This window comes from Bos javanicus, chromosome X (genome assembly GCF_032452875.1).
Source record: "Bos javanicus breed banteng chromosome X, ARS-OSU_banteng_1.0, whole genome shotgun sequence".
Taxonomy (NCBI): Eukaryota; Metazoa; Chordata; class Mammalia; order Artiodactyla; family Bovidae; genus Bos; species Bos javanicus.
The window spans coordinates 79,137,943-79,160,213 of NC_083897.1; the positions used below are offsets into that span (position 1 = coordinate 79,137,943).

The following is a 22,271-nucleotide window of genomic DNA, read 5'->3' on the forward strand; positions in this document are numbered from 1 at the left end:
TAGAGTGTTAAATAGTAACAGTTTGATTAACTAATCAGACATTAGTGTTTATAGGTCATGATAACATGAACAGTATGTTAAATACTTCAGTAGGCTTTAGTAGAGCTTCAGTCAAAGACTACTGCTATTACAGGACCATGTTAAATTACATGTTTACTAGCATTAGAGTTATACTAGTTTTATAAGTGCCTGATACTTCTGTAATATTTTGTCACTAATATATCTCATGATTGGGGAAAACCCAGGAAATAGGCTTCAAATAAGAAATAGAAGAAATACAATATACTAGTAAAATATTCTTATATTATACTTAGCTGAAAAGGATGGTTTTAATGTAATGATTTACCAATTCATTTGTTCTGCTTCCTTCAACATAAAATGTTATCTTTATTCAAAGAGGACAAGGCACTTCTCCATCTACTTCTAACATTTGACTACAATGGTTTCTTCCTAGATTAGTATAGAGGGTAGAAAGAATCAAAGAGTAGCTTAAAAATGTTAAAGCTTATTTCATTTTATACACAATTTATGGGGGTAGAGATGCATAATGGAAAGTCAGAGAAGGAACAGTTTTAACTTGTAACCTCAAAACTTTGTAAGATTTATATAGTTCAGCAGATATATGTTATTTTCTCTGGAAACATCCATAGCAGGTTTCACAAATGAATATTATATAACAAAGAAAACTCAAATTTGTTTCTTTAATCTAAAAACAACTGGCACAAAAATACTTCATTAACTTGATGTGCTCTATCCTGAGGATATAAGAAAAAAGTCAGTGAGTGAGAAATTAATGTCCACAGTGTACTCTGTCATTTCAGCATTCACTGCTGCCAATATCACTGAAAAGAAAACAAGTCTCTTAAAGGACTCAAAAATACTCAACTGCTAATTAGTCCCCTCCAAAGGAAAAGAGCTTGAAAAAGTAGTCATAGAAAAAGAAAAAAATTGGGTATTTTCTGAGTAGTTCAAGAAAATAAGTCAATCAACATAATGAATAATAAGATAATAAATTTAAGAGTTACTAGAATAGGTTTTAAAATTAAGTTTACACATGCTGGTAAATTTTTTTATGATAAATACTACTGTAACTTGAATTATATACTCTCTTACCTCCAGATGCACTCTATTCCTGTCTCAATATTTGTTTTATAGAAACAATTCACCACTTCCTGCTGTTCTTTGAGCAAAACAAGTGTGATCTATACATGGCAGAAAAAGTTACTATGACCATCATATGGCCAAATTCTAAGTTTACAGGAAAAAAATGAGATTATAAGGGTTGACTCAAAGTAATTATTCTATCAGTGATAATTAGAAATTTTGTATTATGCTGAAATCAATTTTGGTATTAAACTGTCATAATTTGAAACCTAAACATGATATTAGCTGGAACATAAACCACAGATGCAATTTTTCCCCGAATTAATCTATAAAACAAGACATTTGGTATACATTTTCAGAGGTTTCCACTTTGTCTATAAAAATACACCTTCAATTTTGCAGCAGACAGACAAATGATATTTGCAGGCACACACAATATATTAAAAGTTAGAGATTCTGGGTGGTATGGGGGTAACAGGGTTCTACAGAGAGAGGTGGAAAAGTTGTTCATGCAATTATATTCACATATCAAAAATCTCTTTTTTCCCCTCTTCTTTTACTGGTCCAGGACTGTGGATTTCAAATTAGGCATAAATTTTAAAAGTGGCTTTAAAAGGCTTGACCTTGTATGAAAAAATGATTGCTTTCTTCATTGGGATTAATGTTTGCCTAAAAAAGTTAACTAATAGACTAAAATAATAAATAAAATATTATTCAGTCTCAGATACTTTTATTTTTAACACTAGGAATTACAAATAGTGTCTGCATACAGGCATAAATTTGCAGTTGAACTAATGCAATGTAAAGCTTTCATTATGTTAAAAACTCAAATTCTAGAAGAATTAAGAGTGCCTGCTCTTATTCCAATGTGAAGAGAAATAGAGAAATATGCACATACCAATGAAAAGGCTGCATGTGTGGCTACTTTAGAAACTATTTTAGTTAAATTCTTGTCTTTCCTCATTAATAGTATCCATACCTTTACAAAAGATCCCCAAAATGAGGATTAAGAATATTTAATCAATTATGAATCTGCCACTTTAGGTAGAGCTTTTCAATTAGCTCTCTCTTTCTCAAAGTGGATCATAACTCCAGATAGGGGTTAGCGGTGGCTTTCCTGGGGATGGGGTCTGCTGCTGCTGCTGCTAAGTCGCTTCAGTCCTGTCTGACTCTGTGTGACCCCACAGACGGTAGCCCACCGGGCTCCCCCATCCCTGGGATTCTCCAGGCAAGAATACTGGAGTGGGTTGCCATTTCCTTCTCCGATGCATGAAAGTGAAAAGTGAAAGTGAAGTTGCTCAGTCGTGTCTGACTCTTAGCGACCTCATGGACTGCACCCTACCAGGCTCCTCTGTCCATGGGATTTTCCAGGCAAGAGTACTGGAGTGGGGTGGGTGGGGTCTAGATACTTCCTAAAACACCTGAAACTTGAAACACTCCTTAAAAGGTCATAATCCTGTGTATTTCCAAGTGAAGAAAAGGATACATAAAGGGAGACAAATGAGGAGAGTGAGGCTGTGAAATGTGTCAGACGTCAAATGAATTCTTTTGTAAGTGGAAGACAAAATGGGATGTATTGAACTAAATGGAAAAAATAAGGTTCTTGGTTTCAGGTGCAATGCAGAAGATCTCAGACAATGATTTCAATTTTAATCTTCTCATTACAAAGGGCCATCCTGCCCACACCTGAAATTTTTAACATACTTATTATGGCTTTGCCATAACACAGCATGTTAACAATCTATACATTCGAAAGGATGCTTGCAAACTTCATTCACATTAAAATTTATGCAGAATTGTTGGCAACATATTAAGAATAACAGTACATTCTGTAAACCATGACATATCACATTTTTTTACTTTATGCAAAGAAACAATATTTACAGGTCTTTAGGAGTTTAAATATTTTATCTACTAATGTAAGTGATAATTAAGCAAAGTGCAGGACAAAACCAGTGCTATTAACCGCATGTCCTTTAAAAGCAGGTAAGAGTAAAACCGTTTCTAAAAGCTACCAAAAGCTTATTTATGTATGTTCAGTAAGGGATTACAGAGCATTAAATAGCCTAGAAAAATGATGCATATTTAGAAACAGTAAGTATGAAAATTATAAGGCAGCATGCTCAGAACATGTTTTTGTTTTTTAAACACCTGCACTGATGTTATATTTAGTGGCAACTATATATATATATATACACACATATACACACACACACACACATATATATGTGTGTGTATTTATTTAAAAATTGACAGTGCAAAATACAAGCCTCATTTAACAACAACAAAAAGGATGTGCAAAATTTCTTCTTAAACCAACACAAATGAAGTGTGAGGAGAATATTCTACCATTATAAAGAATAAATTGAAAACAGCAAAGGAGACCATCTTCATTCCAAAATCATCTACAAGGCACTAAGGGTAGGAAATGACAGGTAAAACAGAAGTGACTGAATAAAATTCCTCAGTCAGGTCGGAATATGGGATATTTTGGTAAGAATTCTATTAGTATTACCTGTAAAATAAAAATAAACAAGAATATATTGACAAAATTTTCATTTACTGTAACTTATACATAACCCAAAAAGTCTATAATCATTTCTCACAGGACTATGTTTTGGTCTTATACTATAAAGCAAGTGAAATATATAAAACAGTTACAAAAGGAACTTACCACAAGTTATTGTTAGATTGGCAATTAAACTGAAAAACATAATTACTTGCTATAGCTCATAGTTTTTATTATCTGATTTACAGTAACCGTTTAGTTAACAGAAAAGCAAACCCTATTATATTTTAATGTCTTTTCCATTTTCCCTTGGTTCCCTTTTTTTGTAGCAAAGTGGAAGGGATTAAATGGGAAGGATACAAATTTTATTAGAATCTCTTAGAAAAATTTATTAGGATTAGGATTAGAAAAAAATACCTTCACTTATATTACATTTATATATTTTTCAATTAAAACAGCTGATATTGGTTGAGTATTACTATCTTTTAGAAGCTTTTTTGTAAAAAATAGTGTTCAAATGGATTGATTAAAACATTTTAATTTAAAAAAGGTTTGGGAATAAAAACAATATATTTATAAAGTTACATAAAGTTACAATAATTTATACAAGGTTTTACCTACAGAGAATTTTAGATTTGTGGTCATTTGCACATTATCCTCAAGACTATTCAAAGTGGAGAAAGATACATAATAATCCTTACTTATGAAATAGAAATGGAATGTTTATTATTAAATATATATTACATGTCAGCAACTTAAAGTTTGGATAAATTTCATATTCTTTTGAATGTTAATGATATTCAATTTATCACATTGGCTATATGTGACTTTATGCATTGTGACTAAGATCGCAGATCTTTCAGTTTAAAAAAATTAGAATCTATAGTTTCTTCACTGAAAGCTATTAATAAATATCAGCTAAGGGAACAAAAAAAAGCCAGGAATATGAATCCAGAAGTCAATTCCTATTTTATGTAAGTTTTGACAAGATTACATTTAGGAATATTTGTTCATCTGCGCCCATCAACATGTGTTATGGTTTGCACCCGCGTTAGAAGATTAAGGTTTTACCACGTTTTCATCTGAGCATAGTAGCTAAAGTTTCTCTAAGATATAAATAATTGTCAGCTTTCAAGATATTTTATGTTGGCTACAAACCTAAAAATGTGGAAGGAAATCTCTATGTTCCAAATGACAAAAGTTCAAGCTGAGAAGAAAAAAGGTAGAAAGAAGATGTGACAAATGATAAATACAGTAAAATGTAACATTCAGGATGGAATCCAAAAATATGCAATTAAAGATAACTGCATACTTACATACTCCATCATATTGCTAGTTTCACATTTCCTTTTAGTCAACTTCCAGTGCAAAGCAAGCTAAGAAGGTAAAGTTTGTTAAGAATTTTAACAACAATTTATATTAATTATTACCTACACATTAGAATAAACCACTGAACAACAATCCAGGAATAAGATACTTTTAAAAACACTTTGTAAAGAATAAATATTAAAAAGTGAGTATTCTCTAATCCATGCTTTTGTGGCTGAAAACTTTCCATTTTTTCAATTTATTAATGCAAATATGAATGGAATACTTATTTGCTTAAACTTTCTTACCTTGTGATACAATCTGTTATTTTCCCATTCTAACAACTTCTGAATTGATCTTCTGGTCTATGAGAAAGAATAAGACTTTGTTACAAGATGAAGAGCTTTGTAAACTATGTGTATATTCTTCTGCATACTTTTAAGATCCCATTATTTTCTCCTCTTGCTTTTTCTTTTCAAAACAAAATATGTACAAATTACTCTGTGTTGTGAGTCCATTAAATGGACTATATAAAAACATTACCAGTACTGCTAGTAGTCCATTTATGAACCTAAATCTAGACTTTCGTATATCTATTCACAAGGTTAGTTTTTTAATATACATATAATATGCCAAGCTAATCTGATTACTCATCAAATGTTTTCCTATCAGAGTTCTTAGCATAATACCTGACAAATAGTAGTCAAGGTCTACAAGTTGAGTAAAACAAACCCAACACATATCAGAATTTACACTGAAAAGAAGTACAAAATCAGGCAGTTGAAAAATTTGTATTTAGAGGAAAAAGTAAAAACAAGAGAAGCAGTACTGTAGTAAACAGGAGGACAGAGGCTGAGTTTATCATTTGGAGTGCATGTATTTTGAAAGGAATAAGAAAAGTTCGCAAAATGTTCCAAAACATTAAAAGACTGTTAGGCATTTTTGATTTTTAACCAAACTTGGGTCTCCTGCATTGCAGGTGGATTCTTTACCATCTGAGCCATCAGGGAATCACAATAAATGGAGAGAGACTAAATATTTTCCTCCTAAGATTAGGAACAAAACAAGGATGTCTCCTCCTGCTAGTTTTATTCAACAGCATATAGATGTTATAGCCAGGGCAATTAGACAAAAATAATAAAGGCATCCAAATTGTAAAAGGAAACATGAAACCATCTTCATTTGCAGAGGACATGATCTTGTATAGAGAAAACCCTATGGAATCTAAAACATTACTTGAACTAATAAATAAGAATTCTGGCCCCCATGATCTTTACTTCCTGGAGTTACACCTGTGAATGTTATACTACATTGCAAAAGGGACATTGCAATTGTAATTAAAGTTATTAATCATTTGGCTTTAAAATAGGGAGATTATTCTAGATTATTTTGGCAGACCCAATGTAATTCCATGAGCCCATAAAAGCAGAGAATTTTTTCCAGCTGATGGAAGAATACCCAGAGGGGTCTGAAACACAAGAAGTACTCGAACCATCATTGCTGGCTTTAAGATGGAAAGGTCACATAGAAAGTCTAAGGAGGAGATGATTTCTGAAATCTGAAAGAGGCTGGGAGTAAATTCTTTCCCAGAATCTCCAGAAAGGCATGCAGCTTTGCCAACACCCTGATTTTGGCCTTATAAGATTCTAATAAAAAAAAAAATGTGAAAGTGAAGTCACTCAGTTGTGTCCAACTCTTTGTGAATAAGAGAACCCAATTAAGCCACACTGTACCTAGACTTCTTACTGTGAATTAATAAAATAGTGTTAAGTCATTAAGTTTGTGGAAATTTGTTATGCTAGACAAAAAAGTAATACAAGGTTCTTACATATAAAAATCAATTATATTTCTATATACTATCAGTGAACAATCTGAAAAAGAAAGTAAAAGATTAATTCCATTCACAATAGATTTTTCTTTTTATATGTTAATCCCATACTCCTAATTTATCCCTATTCACAACAGATTTAAGTATAAAATATTTAGGAATAAATTTAACAAAAGAAGTATAAGATGTGTAAGGTGAAAACTAAAATACATTGCTAAAGGGAATTCCCTGGTGGTCCAGGGAGCCTGGGTTGGATCCCTGGTTGGGAAATTAAGATCCTGTAAGCTGCACAGTATGGCCAAATAAAAACTCCAAAGAACAAAAAACACTGCTAAAATAAATTTCAAAAGAGGTAAATAAATGGAAAATATCCCATATATATATATTCATGAGTCAGTCCTCACATTGACATTCTGGGTGGGCTCTTACTAACTTGATGTTATATTTGACACATAAAAACTTTTAATTTGATTAAGTCAAATTTATCTTTTAAAGTAGTGTATGCACAAAACTAACTTAAAATGGATCAAAGACCAAGTCATAAGAAACATTAAAACAACTAGAAGAAAACACAGGAGTACATCTTTTAAATCTTGAGTTAGGCAAAGCCCTCTTAAGATATGATATAAAAGGCACAAGCAACACTATTTTAAAAGATAAATTTGACTTAATCAAATTAAAAGTTTTTATGTGTCAAATATAACATCAGGTTAGTAAGAGCCCACCCAGAATGTCAATGTGAGGACCTTAGGGAAATCTCTTTCCTGAAGAGACAACTATTAAGCTTATCAGTATTACCAAGTACAATCATTCAAATGTTCTAGAGATTGATCAAAGGGTTTACAACAGATTGAGAAGTAGTTATTCAACAAAATCTATGGGAAATAAGTAATAACAGTGGGAAGCCTTGGCATTGGAGCTAGACACTATACTCATACCTGCCTTGTGGAAGAACTGCTTCAGTGTAAGGCAGTTTCCACATCTCCCAGATACGTGGAGTAGAACAGTTCTTCTGGTTAGTTTGGGCAGACAATGAAAATAGGTAGATCCCATTTTCTATAGTTCTGTGCAATAAAAGGCCTAAATCAAGTGGGTGATGTCAGGAGAGCAGCACCTATTTCCCTACCCACAGCTTCTGAAAAATAGGCAGGATAGTTGGCAAAGAATGCAGTCCCTCTTTCTGGTACACATCTATGTTGTAGGTGAGCTGTTATAGTTGCTCTGACAACTGAGTGGCAGTTGCTATCTTCCCAGCGTCCTATGGCAGACATATTCTGGGTAGATATGAAAGATGGGGAATATTAGCAGACCCCACTCTCCCTGGCTTTAGGTTAAGAAAAAATCCACAACTAATATCATACTAAATGGTGAAAGATTGAAAGCTTTTCCTCTAAGACAGAAAGAAGACAATGATTGCCACTTTTATTCAACATATTACTGGAAATTCTAGACAGAGAAATTAAGCAAGAAAAGAAATAAAAGGCATCCAAATCAAAGAGGAAGAAATAAAATTATCTCTCTTTGAAGGTGACATTATATTATGTGTAGAAAACCTTAAAGAATCCACAAAAAAACCCTGTTAGAGCTAGCTAACAAATTCAGGAACATTTCAGAATATGAAATCAACATGCAAAATTCAAATGCATTTCTATATAACAGCAGTAAACAATTCAAAAAAGGAATTAAGAAAACATAACATTTCTAATAATATCAAAAGAAGAAAATACTTAATAATTAATTTAAGCAAGGAGGCAAAAGACTTGTACATATAAAATTATAAAATGATACTAAAAGAAACTAAAGACTTAAATAAATGTAAACAATCCCATGTTCATAAATTGGAAGACTTAATATTGTTAAGAAGATAATATTATCCAAAATGACCACAGATCCAATGCAATCCTTATTAGAATCCCAGTGACTTTTTATATAGAAATAGAAAATTTCATCTTAAAATTCACATGGAACCCCAGAAGACTCTTATTAGCCAAAAAATCTTGAAAATGAGAAACAAATATAAAGGACTCACATTTCCTGATTTTAAAACTTATTACAAAGCAATAATAACCAAAAGAATATAGTACTGGCATAAAGATAGACATATAGACCAATGGAATAGAACAGAGAGCCTAGAAATAAACCCCTCAAATAAACAGTCAACAGATTTCTGACAAAAGTGACAACCGTTCAATGGGGAAAAAGGACTTTTAAATACTGCAAAAACTAGATATCCATATGTGAATGAATTAAGTTGAATTTTAAATTTATGCCATATGCAAAAATTAACTCAAAATGGATCAAAGAATTAAACATAGGAATGACAATCACAAAAGTCTTAGAAGAAAATACAGGAGACAATCTTCACGACACTGAATTTTGCAATTATTTCTTAGATATGACACTGAAGCACAGGCCAAAAGGATGGCAGAAAATATCTGCAAATTACATATCTATAGGGAATTAATAACAAGAATATATATGCCACAACTCAACAACAAATAACTAAACAAGCTAGTTACAAAATGGGCAAAGTACCTAATAGACAAATGGTCAATAAGCAAATGTAAAATGCTCAACACTACTAGTCATTAAGGAAATACAAATCAAAACCACAATGAGATATCACTTCACACTCATTATGGTGGCTATTATCAATAAAATGGAAAATAGTGAATGTTGGTGAAGATATGGAGAAACTGGAAACCTTGTGCACAGTTTACCAGAGTAGAAATGCAGAAGAGGAAAACTCTGTGGGAACTAGGACTAGGATAGCAATTTTTGTTGTTGCTGTTTGTTTGATATCAATGCCTGAACTTTAATTGATGAATTGTTGGAAGCTCAGTGGGGACAAGTTTGAGAGTTTGAAATTCCAAAGGGGTCCAGTCTTGGTGGAGACTCCCACACTTTTATGACTTTATTACCAGGAGACCTATCAGGTTCTCACAGTGATTGCAGAAAAATCCCCTCATCCTTCCAGCAGGAGAAAGGGAAGAACAGTCAGTCACATTTATATATGCCCATAACATTCTGTTCTTCTTAGCAAAGCCTGCTCTTCAGAGAAACTACTGTACCAGAGCCTAATCTACTAGGATATTACTAGAGCCTAACCAATCTCGGAGAAGGCAATACACAACTCTAGCATCCTCTAGCTTTCCTGTCCCACCTAAAGGGGAAAACAAAACAACAAAAAATCTGAGAAGCACTTCTGTAGGGTACAGCTCCTAGGGTACAGAGGAGCACAGTCTCAATAAAAAATTAAGCCTAGACAGAATACAATAGAACATGTCCAGTCCCCCAACACCTTGTTTAGTCGTTAAGTTGGTCCTACTCTTTGAAACCCCATGGACTGTAGCCTGCCAGGCTCCACTGTCCATGGGGTTTCCCAGGCAGAAATACTGAAGTGGGTTGCCATTTCCTTGTACTTGGGATCTTCCCAACCCAGGGACTGAACCTGCGTCTCCCTCATTGGCAGATGGATTCTTTACCACTGAGCCACCAGGGAAGCCTCCTTCCCCAGCACCTTACCACTAAATCAATAAGGCTTCTGTATTATAATACAAGGAATACAATTAAAAGAACTGTGCATCTCAGATGATATCTAAGAAGTCTGTAGGGAAATCCAAGGAAAATAGGCCAGACAAAAACAAGGACACTAAGAAATATTTAGCCTTCGATTTCTAATAGCTATGTGCACGTGTGCTCATTTGTGTCAAACTCTTCACAACCTCACAGACTGTAGCTCTCCAGGCGCCAGTGTTCATAGAATTTTCCAGGTGAGAATACTGCAGTGTACTGCCATTTCCTACTCTAGGGGATCTTTCCGACCCAGGGATCAAACTTGTGTCTTCTGCATTGGCAGGCAGATTTTTTTTTATCATTGCACCACCTGAGAAGCCCTGTAACAGCTACAGTAAACAGTAACACAGTCAAACAAAAAAATAAAATCTCACTTTAAACGCCTATTTATCTCAGTTCCTTTTACCTAGGACATCATGTACAGCTTTCAAACAAAAATCAGAAGTCATACTAAAAGACAAAAAGTTTGAAAAGACAGAGCAAGCATTAGAATCAGACTCAGAAATGGCAGAGATGTTGAAATGATCAGACTGGGAATATAAATCAACTATGAAAAATATACTACATGCTCTAATGAAAAAAGTAGATAACATGAAAGAACAGATGGATAATGTTAGAAGAGAAATGGAAACTATAAGAAAAAAATCAAAAGGAAATGGCAGAGAGCCAAAATATCATAACAGAAATGAAGAATGCCTTTGATGGGCTCATCAATGATTGGAAATGGCTGAAGAAACCACCAAAGAAGATTGAAGGCATATCAGTAGAAACTTACAAAACTAGAAGAAAAAGAAAAGAAAAAAGAAAAACAAAACAGAATATCCAAAAACTATGGGACAATTACAAAAGGAGCAATAGACCCATAATAGAAACTCTACTTCTGTGCCACCAGGGAAGCCCTACATAATAGAAATATCAGAAAGTAAAGAGAAAAAAGAGGAGATGAAATAGTTAAAGCAATAATGACAATACAATTTCCCCAAATTAATGAAAGGCATCAAACTCATAGATAGAAAAAGCTCAGAATACAAAGCTGGATGGTGGTGGTAGTTTAGTCGCTAAGTTGTGTCCCGACTGTTGTGACCCCATGGACTGTAGCCTGCCGGGTTCCTTTGTCCATAGGATTCTCCAGGCGAGAATACTGGAGTGGGATGCCATTTCCTTCTCCAACAAAGCTAGATAAATACTCCAAAATCTACACCTCATCATCTCATATTCAAACTACAGAAAGTCAAGGAAAAATGTTCAAAGATGCCAGGGGAGAAAATACCTTACATATAAAGAAGCAAGGATAAGAGTCATATTAGCCACCTCCTTAGAAACTATTCAAGCAAAGAAAAAAGTGGAATGAAATGTTTAATGTTTTAAAATAAAATACTACCAATCTAGAATTCCATCTGTGCCCAGCAAAACTGTCCTTCAAAGATCAAAGGGAAATAAAGACTAAGACCAAAAATTAAGGGCCTCTGTTGCTACTAGACCCTCCTTGCAAGAAATGTTAAAATAAGTTTTATTTAGAAAGAAGTAAAGCCTGACGTGCTGCGATTCATGGGGTTGCAAAGAGTCGGACACGACTGAGCGACTGAAACTACTGAACTGAACTGAAAACACTACAACTAAGAAATCTGGATCTACATACAGAAAGAGTGTAGAGAAGAAACAAATGGATATAAAATAAAATCTTTTATTTCTTCTATTCTCAACTGATCTAATAGCAGTTTGTTAATAACAATAATGTATTCCATGATTATAGCTTATGGATAAGTAAAGTGAATGACAGCAATGTTATAAGGGATTGGAGGGAAGAGCTGGGAATATTCTGTAATAAGGTAATTGTTCTACCTGGGAAGTGGTACTGTGTTATTTGAAAGGGGACCTGGATTGGTTTTATATGTATATATATTGCAAACTCTCTTTAGTGAGCAACCACTAAAAAGATTAAAAAGTAGGATTAGTGATATAGTAAGGGAAGATAAATAATACTGTCACACAAAAATAATTAAGCAGAAGGCAAAAAGACTGCAAGATGAAAATATGAACAAAGAACAAGAGTAATGAATAGAAAACAGTAACAAACAAGGTAAATATTAGTCAAATTATAACAATAATCACTTTAAATATCAAAGGTTTAAATATATCAATTAAAAAACAGAGACTGTCAGAAGGGATCAAGAAATAAAACAACTAAGTGCTGTTTACAAGACAACCACTTTAAATATGAAGACATACAGAGACTATAAGTAAAAAGACGGAGAAAGATACACCATAGTAATACTAATCAAAGGAACGCTAGAGTCACTTTAGCAATTTTAAACAAAGCAGACTTCAGAGTAAAGAAAATATTCAGAAATAAAGAGATATTACATAATGAAAAAGGGTCAACTTTCTAAGACATAACAATTCTTAACTGAATTTAACTCAGATGACCATTATATTACTACTGTGGGCAAGAATCCCTTAGAAGAAATGGAGTAGCTATCATGGTCAACAAAAGAGCCTGAAATGAATTACTTGGATGCAATCTCAAAAATGACGGAATGATCTCTGTTTGTTTCCAAGGCAAACCATTCAATATCATGGTAATCCAAGTCTATGCCCCGGCCAGTAATGCTGAAGAAGCTGACGTTGAATGGTTCTATGAAGACCTACAAGACCTTCTAGAACTAACACCCAAAAAAGATGTCTTTTTCATTATAGGGGACTGGAATGCAAAAGCAGGAAGTCAAGAAATACCTGGAGTAACAGGCAAATCTGGCCTTGGGAGTACAGAATGAAGCAGGGCAAAGGCTAATACAGTTTTGCCAAGAGAATGCACTGGTCATAGCAAACACCCTCTTCCAACAACACAAAAGAAGATTCTACACATGGACATCACCAGATGGTCAATACCAAAATCAGATTGATTATATTCTTTGCAGCCAAAGATGGAGAAGCTCTACACATTCAGCAAAAACAAGACCGGGAGCTGACTGTGGCTCAGATCATGAACTCCTTACTGCCAAATTCAGACTTAAACTGAAGAAAGTAGGGAAAACCACTAGACCATTCAGGTATGACCTAAATCAAATCCCTTACAATTATACAGTGGAAGGGAGAAATAAATTCAAGGGATTAGATCTGATAGACAGAGTGCCTAATGAACTATGGACGGAGGTTCATGACATTGTACAGGAGACAGGGATCAAGACCATCCCCAAGAAAAGAAATAGAAAAAAGCAAAAAGGCTATCTGAGGAGGCCTTACAAATAGCTCAGAGAAGGCGATGGCACCCCACTCCAGTACTCTTGCCTGGAAAATCCCATGGACAGAGGAGCCTGCTAGGCTGTGGTCCATGGGGTTGCTGAGAGTTGGACACGATTGAGCGACTTCACTTTCACTTTTCACTTTCATGCATTGGAGAAGGAAATGGCAACCCACTCCAGTGTTCTTGCCTGGAGAATCCCAGGGATGGGGGAGCCTGGTGGGCTGCCGTCTATGGGGTTGGAAAGAGTCGGACATGACTGAAGTGACTTAGCATAGCATAGCATACAAATAGCTGTGAAGAGAAGAGAAGCAAAAAGCAAAGGAGAAAAGGAAAGATATACCCATTTGAATGCACAGTTCCAAAGAATAGCAAGGAGAGATAAGAAAGCCTTCCTCAGCAATCGATGCAAAGAAATAGAGGAAAACAACAGAATGGGAAAGATTAGAGATCTCTTCAAGAAAATTAGACATACCAAGGGAACATTTCATGCAAAGATGGGCTCAATAAAGGACAGAAATGGTATGGACCTAATAGAAGCAGAAGATATTAAGAAGAGGTGGCAAGAATACACAGAAGAACTATACAAAAATTATCTTCACAACCCAGATAATCACGATGGTATGATCACTCACCTACAGCCAGACATCCTGGAATGTGAAGTCAAGTGGGCCTTAGGAAGCATCACTACAAACAAAGCTAGTGGAGGTAATGGAATTCCAGTTGAGCTACTTCAAATCCTAAAAGATGATGCTGTGAAAGTGCTGCACTCAATATGCCAGCCTATTGGGAAAACTCAGCAGTGTTCCACAGGACTGGAAAAGGTCAGTTTTCATTCCAATCCCAAAGAAAGGCAATGCCAAAGAATGCTCAAACTACCACACAATTGCACTCATCTCACACACTAGTAAAGTAATGCTCAAAATTCTCCAAGCCAGGCTTCAACGTAAATGAAGCATGAAATTCCAGATGTTCAAGCTGGATTTAGAAAAGGCAATAGGAACCAGAGATCAAATTGGCAACATCCGCTGGATCACTGAAAAAGCAAGAGAGTTCCAGAAAAACATCCATTTCTGCTTTATTGACTATGCCAAAGCCTTTGACTGTGTCGATCACAATAAGCTGTGGAAAATTCTGGAAAATATGGGTATATCAGACCACCTGACCTGCCTCTTGAGAAATCTATATGCAGGTCAGGAAGCAATAGTTAGAACTGGACTTGGAACACAGACTGGTTTGAAATAGGAAAAGGAGTACATCAAGGCTGTATACTGTCACCCTGCTTATTTAACTTATATGCAGAGTACATCATGAGAAACGCTGGGCTGGAGGAAGCACAAGCTGGAATCAAGATTGCTGGGAGAAATATCAATAACCTCAGATATACAGATGACACCACCCTTATGGCAGAAAGTGAAGAAGAACTAAAGAGCCTCTTGATGAAAGTGAAAGAGGAGAGTGAAAATGTTGGCTTAAAGCTCAACATTCAGAAAACTAAGATCATGGCATCCAGTCCCATCACTTCATGGCAAATGGAGAAACAGTGGAAACAGTGGCAGACTTTATTTTTTTGGGCTCCAAAATCACTTCAGATGTTGATTGCAGCCATGAAATTAAAAGACACTTACTCCTTGGAAGAAAAGTTATGATCAACCTAGACAGCATATTAAAAAGTAGAGACATTACTTTGGCAACAAAGTTCCATCTAGTCAAGGCTATTGTTTTTCCAGTAGTCCTTGTATGGATGTGAGAGTTGGACTATAGAGAAATCTGAGTGCCAAAGAATTGATGCTTTTGAACTGTGGTGTTGGAAAAGACTCTTGAGAGTCCCTTGGACTGCAAGGACATCCAACCAGCCTATTCTAAAGGAAATCAGTCCTGAATATTCATTGAAGGACTGATGTTGAAGCTGAAACTCCAATACTTTGGCCACCTGATGCGAAGAACTGACTCGTTTGAAAAGACCCTGATGCTGGGAAAGATTGAAGGCGGGAGGAGAAGGGGATGACAGAGGATGAGATGGTTAGATGGCATCACTGACTCAATGGGCATGAGTTTGAGTAAACTCCAGGAGTTGGTGATGGACAGGGAGGCCTGGTTGCTACAGTCTATGGGGTCGCAAAGAGTCTGACATGACTGAGTGACTGAAGTGATGCCTAACAAAACAGCATCAAACTACATGAGGTAAAAACTGATGGAAATGCAAGGAGAAACAGAGGAGTCCCCTATTATAGTTGGCAAATTCAATAGCCCTCTATCAGAAACAGATCAAGTAGGCATAAAGTTGGTAAGGACACAGGTGAACTCAAGAGCACTACTGATCTACTGGATATATTTGACATCTACAGACTACTTTATCTAACAACAGCAAATGATAGATTATTCTCAAGCTGAGGTGGAACATATACCAAGACAGACCACATTGTGGGTCATAAAACACATCTTTAGAGATTTCAAAGAACAGAAATCATACAATATATGCTCTCAGACCACAAGAGAAAAATAGTAGAAAATCCACAAACACTTGGAGATTAAACAGCACGCTTCCAAGTAACACATGGCTAAGAAGACATCTCAAGAGAAATTTTAAAATATTTTGAACTAAATGTAAATGAAAACAAAACATCAAAATTTGTGGGATGCAGTAAAATCAGTAGCACTGAATGTATATATTAGTAAAGAAGAAATACCTTGAATCAACCATACATACTTACACCTTAGGGGAAAAAATAGCAAACCAAAGTAAGAAGAAAAGAAATAAAAATTAGAGTAAAAATCAATCAAACTCATAATAGGACTTCAATAGAGAAAAGCCAACAAATAAATAACTGGCTCTTTGAAAGATCAGTAAAATTAATGTGCCTAGGCAGGTTAACTACAAAAAAAAGAAAGGAGACAAAAATGTTACAAAGTTTCAGAAACAAAATACAGGTTATCACTACTGAAGCCATGGAGATCAAAAGGAAAATATAGGAACGTTATTAACAAATCTATGCCCATGAATCTGATAAGCTAGATGAAAAGGGTGGATTATGTGAAAGACACTGTCTACTAAAGCCCATGTAAGGAGAAATAGACAATCTTGATAGGCTTATATCTATTAAAGAAACTGAGTCAATAATTAATAACCTCCCCAAATAGAAAACATCATGCCCAGATGGGTTCAAACATTTAAGGAAGAAATACCAGTGCTCTACTGTTGCAGCCTGGTGGAACAGAGACCAGACTCGAGGGTGTGGCAGACTGTGCCCTTGTGATCATCCAAGTATGCCGAACAGACATTCTTGGGGTGGGACCTGCTCTCTGCTCCACTTCACTGCATAACCCTGCATCCATCTCCATGGAAACAAAACAAGATATTCCTGATCAACAGCAGAGCCTGTGCTAATCAAACTCCCCAGTATAGCTATTCCCTAATGAGCTCATGTGACTTCTGCCAATAAAAGTGCAGGCTGAAAGGAGCCATTTTGTCTTCCTGCCATGGAGAGCAGGAGCGCCCCCTGATTCCTCATTTGCCAAATTATATGTGTCTGTCTTTTCATTATGTGCTCACCCCTGTTTTAGGTCTTTCTCACCTGTTGTGCTGGATGTGGCACTCTACAATCTCTTCCATAAAACAGAAACAGAGAGAATATTTCCTAATTCATTCTATGAGGCCAGTATTACAGAACCAGACAAAGGTATTATATGAAAAGAAAACTGCAGACCCAATATTTCTCATGAACATAGATGCAAAAACCTGTACAAAACATTAGCAAAGAAATACAACAATATACACTACAATAAGTGGGTTTATCTGGTTTATGTAAATCTGGTTCATCATTCAAAAATCAATTAATATGTAAGCCATCCCATTAACAGATTAAAAAATAAAAATCACATAATCACATCAACGGAGGCAGAAAAAATATTTGACAAAATACAACACTCATTTACGATAAAAATTCTTGGCAGACTAGGAAGACAGGAACTTCTTCAAGTTGATAAAGAACATCTTACCAAAAAACCTACAGTTAATATCATACTTGATGATGAGAAACTCAAAGCTTTCCTATTAAGATCAGGAACAAGGCAAGGATATTCCCTCTCACCACTGCTTTTCAATATCATTCTAGAAGCCCTAGGTAACGCAATAAGATAAGAAAAAAAGGTATACATAATAAGAAAGAAGAAATAAAAATTATCTTACTTCATAGATGACATGATTGTCTATGTAGAAAACCTGAAAAATCAACAAAACTCCTTGAATTAATATGCAATTATAGAAAGGATGCAGGATACAAGATTAACATACCAAAGTATACTGGTATACATGATGGTACACATCTTTATACATCGTCAAAACCCATGGAATGTACAACATGAAGAGTGAACTCTTATGTAAACTATGGACTTTAGTTAGTAATAATGATGTGTCAATACTGGCTCATCAGTTTTAACAATTGTACTTCAATAGAGCAAGATGTTAATAACAGGGAAAATTGGGGGTTGAGTGAGGGAAGTATATGGGAACTTTGCTTTTTCTCAATTTTTTCTGTAAACCTCAAATTGTTCAAAGATAGTCTATTAATTAAGATATTATCTATAAAAAGTACTAATGAAATGATATTCTTGGATAAAAACTGAGAGAATCCACTGCCTACAGACCTACCATATAAGAAATACTGTGGGGAGTTCCTCAGGCTGAAACCACAGCACATCAGGTATTAGTATGAGTCCACATACAGAAAAAGGAAAACTGAGAAGCTCAATGAATTCCAAGTAGGATAAACTCAGAGACCAATACTTATAGAAACTTTATTCAAACCTTTGAAAGCCAAAAACAAAAAGAAAAATCTTGAAAGCAGCAATAGAGAAGCAACTTATGTATAAAGAGCTCTTTAGTCAGATTAACAGCCAATTTCACATCAGCAACCAAGAGGTTCAGAAGAGGTAGAATGACATTTTTAAAGTGCTAAAGGAAAAAAAAAAATGTCATTCAAGAATTCTATACTTAACAAAACTATCCTTTCAAAAAAAGGAGAAATTATGATACTCCCAGATAAGCACCGAGGGAGTTCACTGCTATTAGAATTGCCTATAAGAAATGATCGGAGAAGGCAATGGCACCCCACTCCAGTACTCTTGCCTGGAAAATCCTATGGATGGAGGAGCCTGGTAGGCTGCAGTCCATGGGGTCGTTAAGAGTCAGGCATGACTGAGCGACTTCACTTTCACTTTTCACTTTCATGCATTGGAGAAGGAAATGGCAACCCACTCCAGTGTTCTTGCCTGGAGAATCCCAGGGACGGGGGAGCCTGGTAGGCTGCCGTCTCTGGGGTCACACAGAGTCGGACACGACTGAAGCGACTTAGCAGCAGCATAATAAATGATAAAAACTGTCCTTCAGACTGAAATGAAAGAACACTGGACAATAACTCAAGCTATATGATGAAATAAAGAACATTAGTAAAACTGAATAAATAAATACAAAAGCCAATATTGTTGTTTTTGTTTTGAAATTTATATTTTCATCCTATATGATTTAAAAGACAAATGTATAAAATGATAATTATAAATACATATTAAAAGATATATAATATATAAGATGCAATTTGTGATAATAACACATATGGGGAGGTATATGCATGGACAGAAGCAGAATCTGTGTATTACTGAAGTTAAAGTGGTATTAATTCAAACTAGTGTGTTATAAGTTTAAGATATTAGTTATAAACCCCAGGGTAACAAATAAGAAAATAGCTAAAAATACATACAAAAAAGGAAATGAGAAGGCACATGGCACACTATAAAAATTATTTAAATATAAAATAAGGAAGTAATGGAGTGAGTATAAAAAAAAAGATATGACACATGGAAAACAAAAGACAAAATGACAGAAGTCCTCCCTTATCTATTACAGATTGAATTATGTTCCCCCCAAATTCATATATTCAAGTGTCACAATCACCAGTACCTGGGAATGCGACTATATTTGGAGATGTGGGCTTTAAAGTGGTAATTAAGCTAAAATGAGATAATTAGTGTTTGTGTGTTTAGTCACTCAGTTGTGTCCGATTTTGCAATCCCATGGACTATAGCCCACCAAGCTCCTCTGTCCATGGGGATTCTCTAGGCAAGAATACTGGAGTGGGTTGCCATGCCCTCCTCCAGGGAATCTTCCCAACTCAGGGATTGAACCCAGGTCTTCCACACTGCAGGCATTTTCTTTACGATCTGAGCCACCAGGGAAACCCCAAAATTAGGGTTTGCCCTAATCCAATATGCTGCTGCTGCAATATGACTAGTGTCCTTATAAAAAGAGATTAGGACACAGATATGTATAGAGGGAACCAGGTGAAGGCACATGAAGACCCAGGGAAAAAAACAGCCATCTATAAGCCAAGGAGAGAAGATTCAGGAAAAAAAATAAAAAGCATCAGCTTTCCGAAAACCTTGACTTCAGACTTACAGCTTCTGGAACTTTGAGAAAATGCATTTCTGTTGTCTAAACCACCTAGTCTGTGGTACTTTATTAAGGCAGCCCTGGCAAACTAATATATTATCATTAATGACTCTAAATGCAAATAGATTAAACTCTCAATTAAAAGGGAGAGATCTACAGCATGGATATAAAAATATGATCCATGAGTCTACAGGAAACTCAGTTTAGATTCAAGACACAAGTAGGTTGAAAGTGAGAGGACAGAAAAAGACTTTCCACTGTAAATAGTAACCAAAAAAAAAAAAAAAAAAGGGCTAGGGTAGATAGTACTGGACAAAATAGATTTCAACTAAAAAAAAGTTACAAAGATGCTCAGTATATGTGTTAATATACTCAGGCTACTATGACAAAAGACCATATTCTAGATGGCTTAAACAACAGCTCTAAAGTATGGGAAGTCTTAGATCAGAGTATCAACATGGTTGGTTGAATTCTTATGGGAGCACTCATCCTGGCTTATGGATAACTTCCTTTTTGCTGTATCCTCACACAGTAGAGAGATAGAGAACAGCTCTCTGATCTTTTCTTATAAGGGCATTAATATACCATGAGGACCCCATGTTCATGACTTTATCTAAATCTAATTACCTTCCAAGGGCCAAAGTACCAACCACCTGTAAATACCATTAGATTAAAGGGGAGGGCTGGAACATATGACTTTTGAGGGAACACAATTCCATAACAATATATAGTGATGAAAATAAAATCTTTCATTTCTTATACATGTTTTAATGCCATTCTCCCAAAAAAATAAAATAAAATAAAAAAAAGAAAAAAATAATAAAATCTTTCAAGAGGAAATGACAATTATAAACATATATACAACTATCAACAGATCTGCAAAATACATGAAGCAAAAACTGACAGAACTGAAGGGAGAAATAGACAATTTTACAATAATAGCTAGGACTTCAATACCCCACTTTCAATAGTGGATAGAACAATTATGCAGAAGATCAATACAGAAAGGCAGGACTTGAACAACACTGTGAAACAACTAGATCTAACAGGCATATATAGAACCTTCCACCCCACAACAATACAATTTTCTTCTTGAGTGTACATGGAGTATTCTCCAGGATAGGCTATATGTTATACCACTAAATAAGCCTCAATAAATTTAAAATGATTAAAATCATACAAAGTATCTTTTCTAATAACAATGGAATTAAATTAGAAATCATAAGGAAAACAACATTATTGGTTCATGTTGTAAGCCTGAGATAATAGTCCCTTCCCTCTGAACATCCCTCTCAATTTAGTAAATATTATAGCAAAAACAAAGGTAAATGTTAAAAGTAATTTCAAATTTAAGGATGGTAGTATGCTTAGGCCTGAAAATTGATGTAATATCACTGTGGTAAATATAAAAATGGTTAAGTGAAAACCTTCATTTCATATATCATGTAGCCATAGAATCCTATCAGAGCCAAGAGAGACTAGGAGCAGCTCAGGGCATTCTGGTTTGTATTTCTTTTCTTTCAACTAATTTGCTAGAAAAATAACCATGATGTATACTGGCAAAAAATAGTTTACAAGGCAGACTGTTTACATAGTTCTTTCTTGGAAACATTTTATAATCATTCATTTATACAGCAATGACCTTTGACACAGGGCAGATTAATTATATTATTTCCATTTTATTTTGTGGCTAAACACAGACATGACTTTCATGAAGCTAGATTCCTCATTAGAAAGGCAAGAGCCGCTCTTGAATTGTTGCATTTTATTTTTTATTTCTCCATGTAGACAAAAAAAGCAGTGAGGTATCTTAAATCTCTTCATCTTCACAACCACCTTAAAGTAAGTAATATTATCTGGATTTTATAGGTGAAGAAGTTGAGGCTCCAAAAAGGACAGTGTCTTGTACAAGGTTACTAGAATATGCTTGCTGCTTCATTGTCTAGTGTGTTTAACAAGTTAGTATGTACAACATTGAGGGTCCTAACGATAAAGTGTACAGAGCAAGGCAGATAATGTAAATGCTGGGTAGTTCTGTGGTGAATCAGAGACCACATGTCCTATTTAAAGGAAGCAGCCACCACTCAGCAAGGGCCAACTGCTGAAATGTAGGCATGTGGGTCCCATATTGCCAGACTTTTAGATTTGACAAGAGACACTGGCTATTTCAAATTTTATTTATATACGGAATTTAGAAAGATGGTAACAATAACCCTGTGTATGAGACTGCAAAAGAGACACCGATGTATAGATCAGTCTT

General features: G+C 35.1%; 1 protein-coding gene across 5 annotated transcripts in view; it reads right to left on the bottom strand.

Moving 5' to 3' along the window:
* Positions 1–498: 498 nt before the first annotated feature.
* Positions 499–22,271, bottom strand: part of CHIC1 (cysteine rich hydrophobic domain 1) — a 43,729-nt gene continuing 21,956 nt past the window's right edge. The window contains exons 4-8 of one of the 5 annotated variants that reach the window (XM_061409694.1): positions 17,756–17,788; positions 5,230–5,286; positions 4,930–4,989; positions 4,772–4,820; positions 499–3,619 (exon numbers count right to left, since the gene is read on the bottom strand). In XM_061409694.1, the coding sequence (XP_061265678.1) occupies positions 4,794–4,820; positions 4,930–4,989; positions 5,230–5,286; positions 17,756–17,788 (177 nt within the window). In that variant the 3' untranslated portion in view covers positions 499–3,619; positions 4,772–4,793. The remainder of the gene's footprint in view (positions 3,620–4,771; positions 4,821–4,929; positions 4,990–5,229; positions 5,287–17,755; positions 17,789–22,271) is intronic. The other 4 variants (XM_061409693.1, XM_061409696.1, XM_061409695.1 and 1 more) reach the window with 4 other exon arrangements.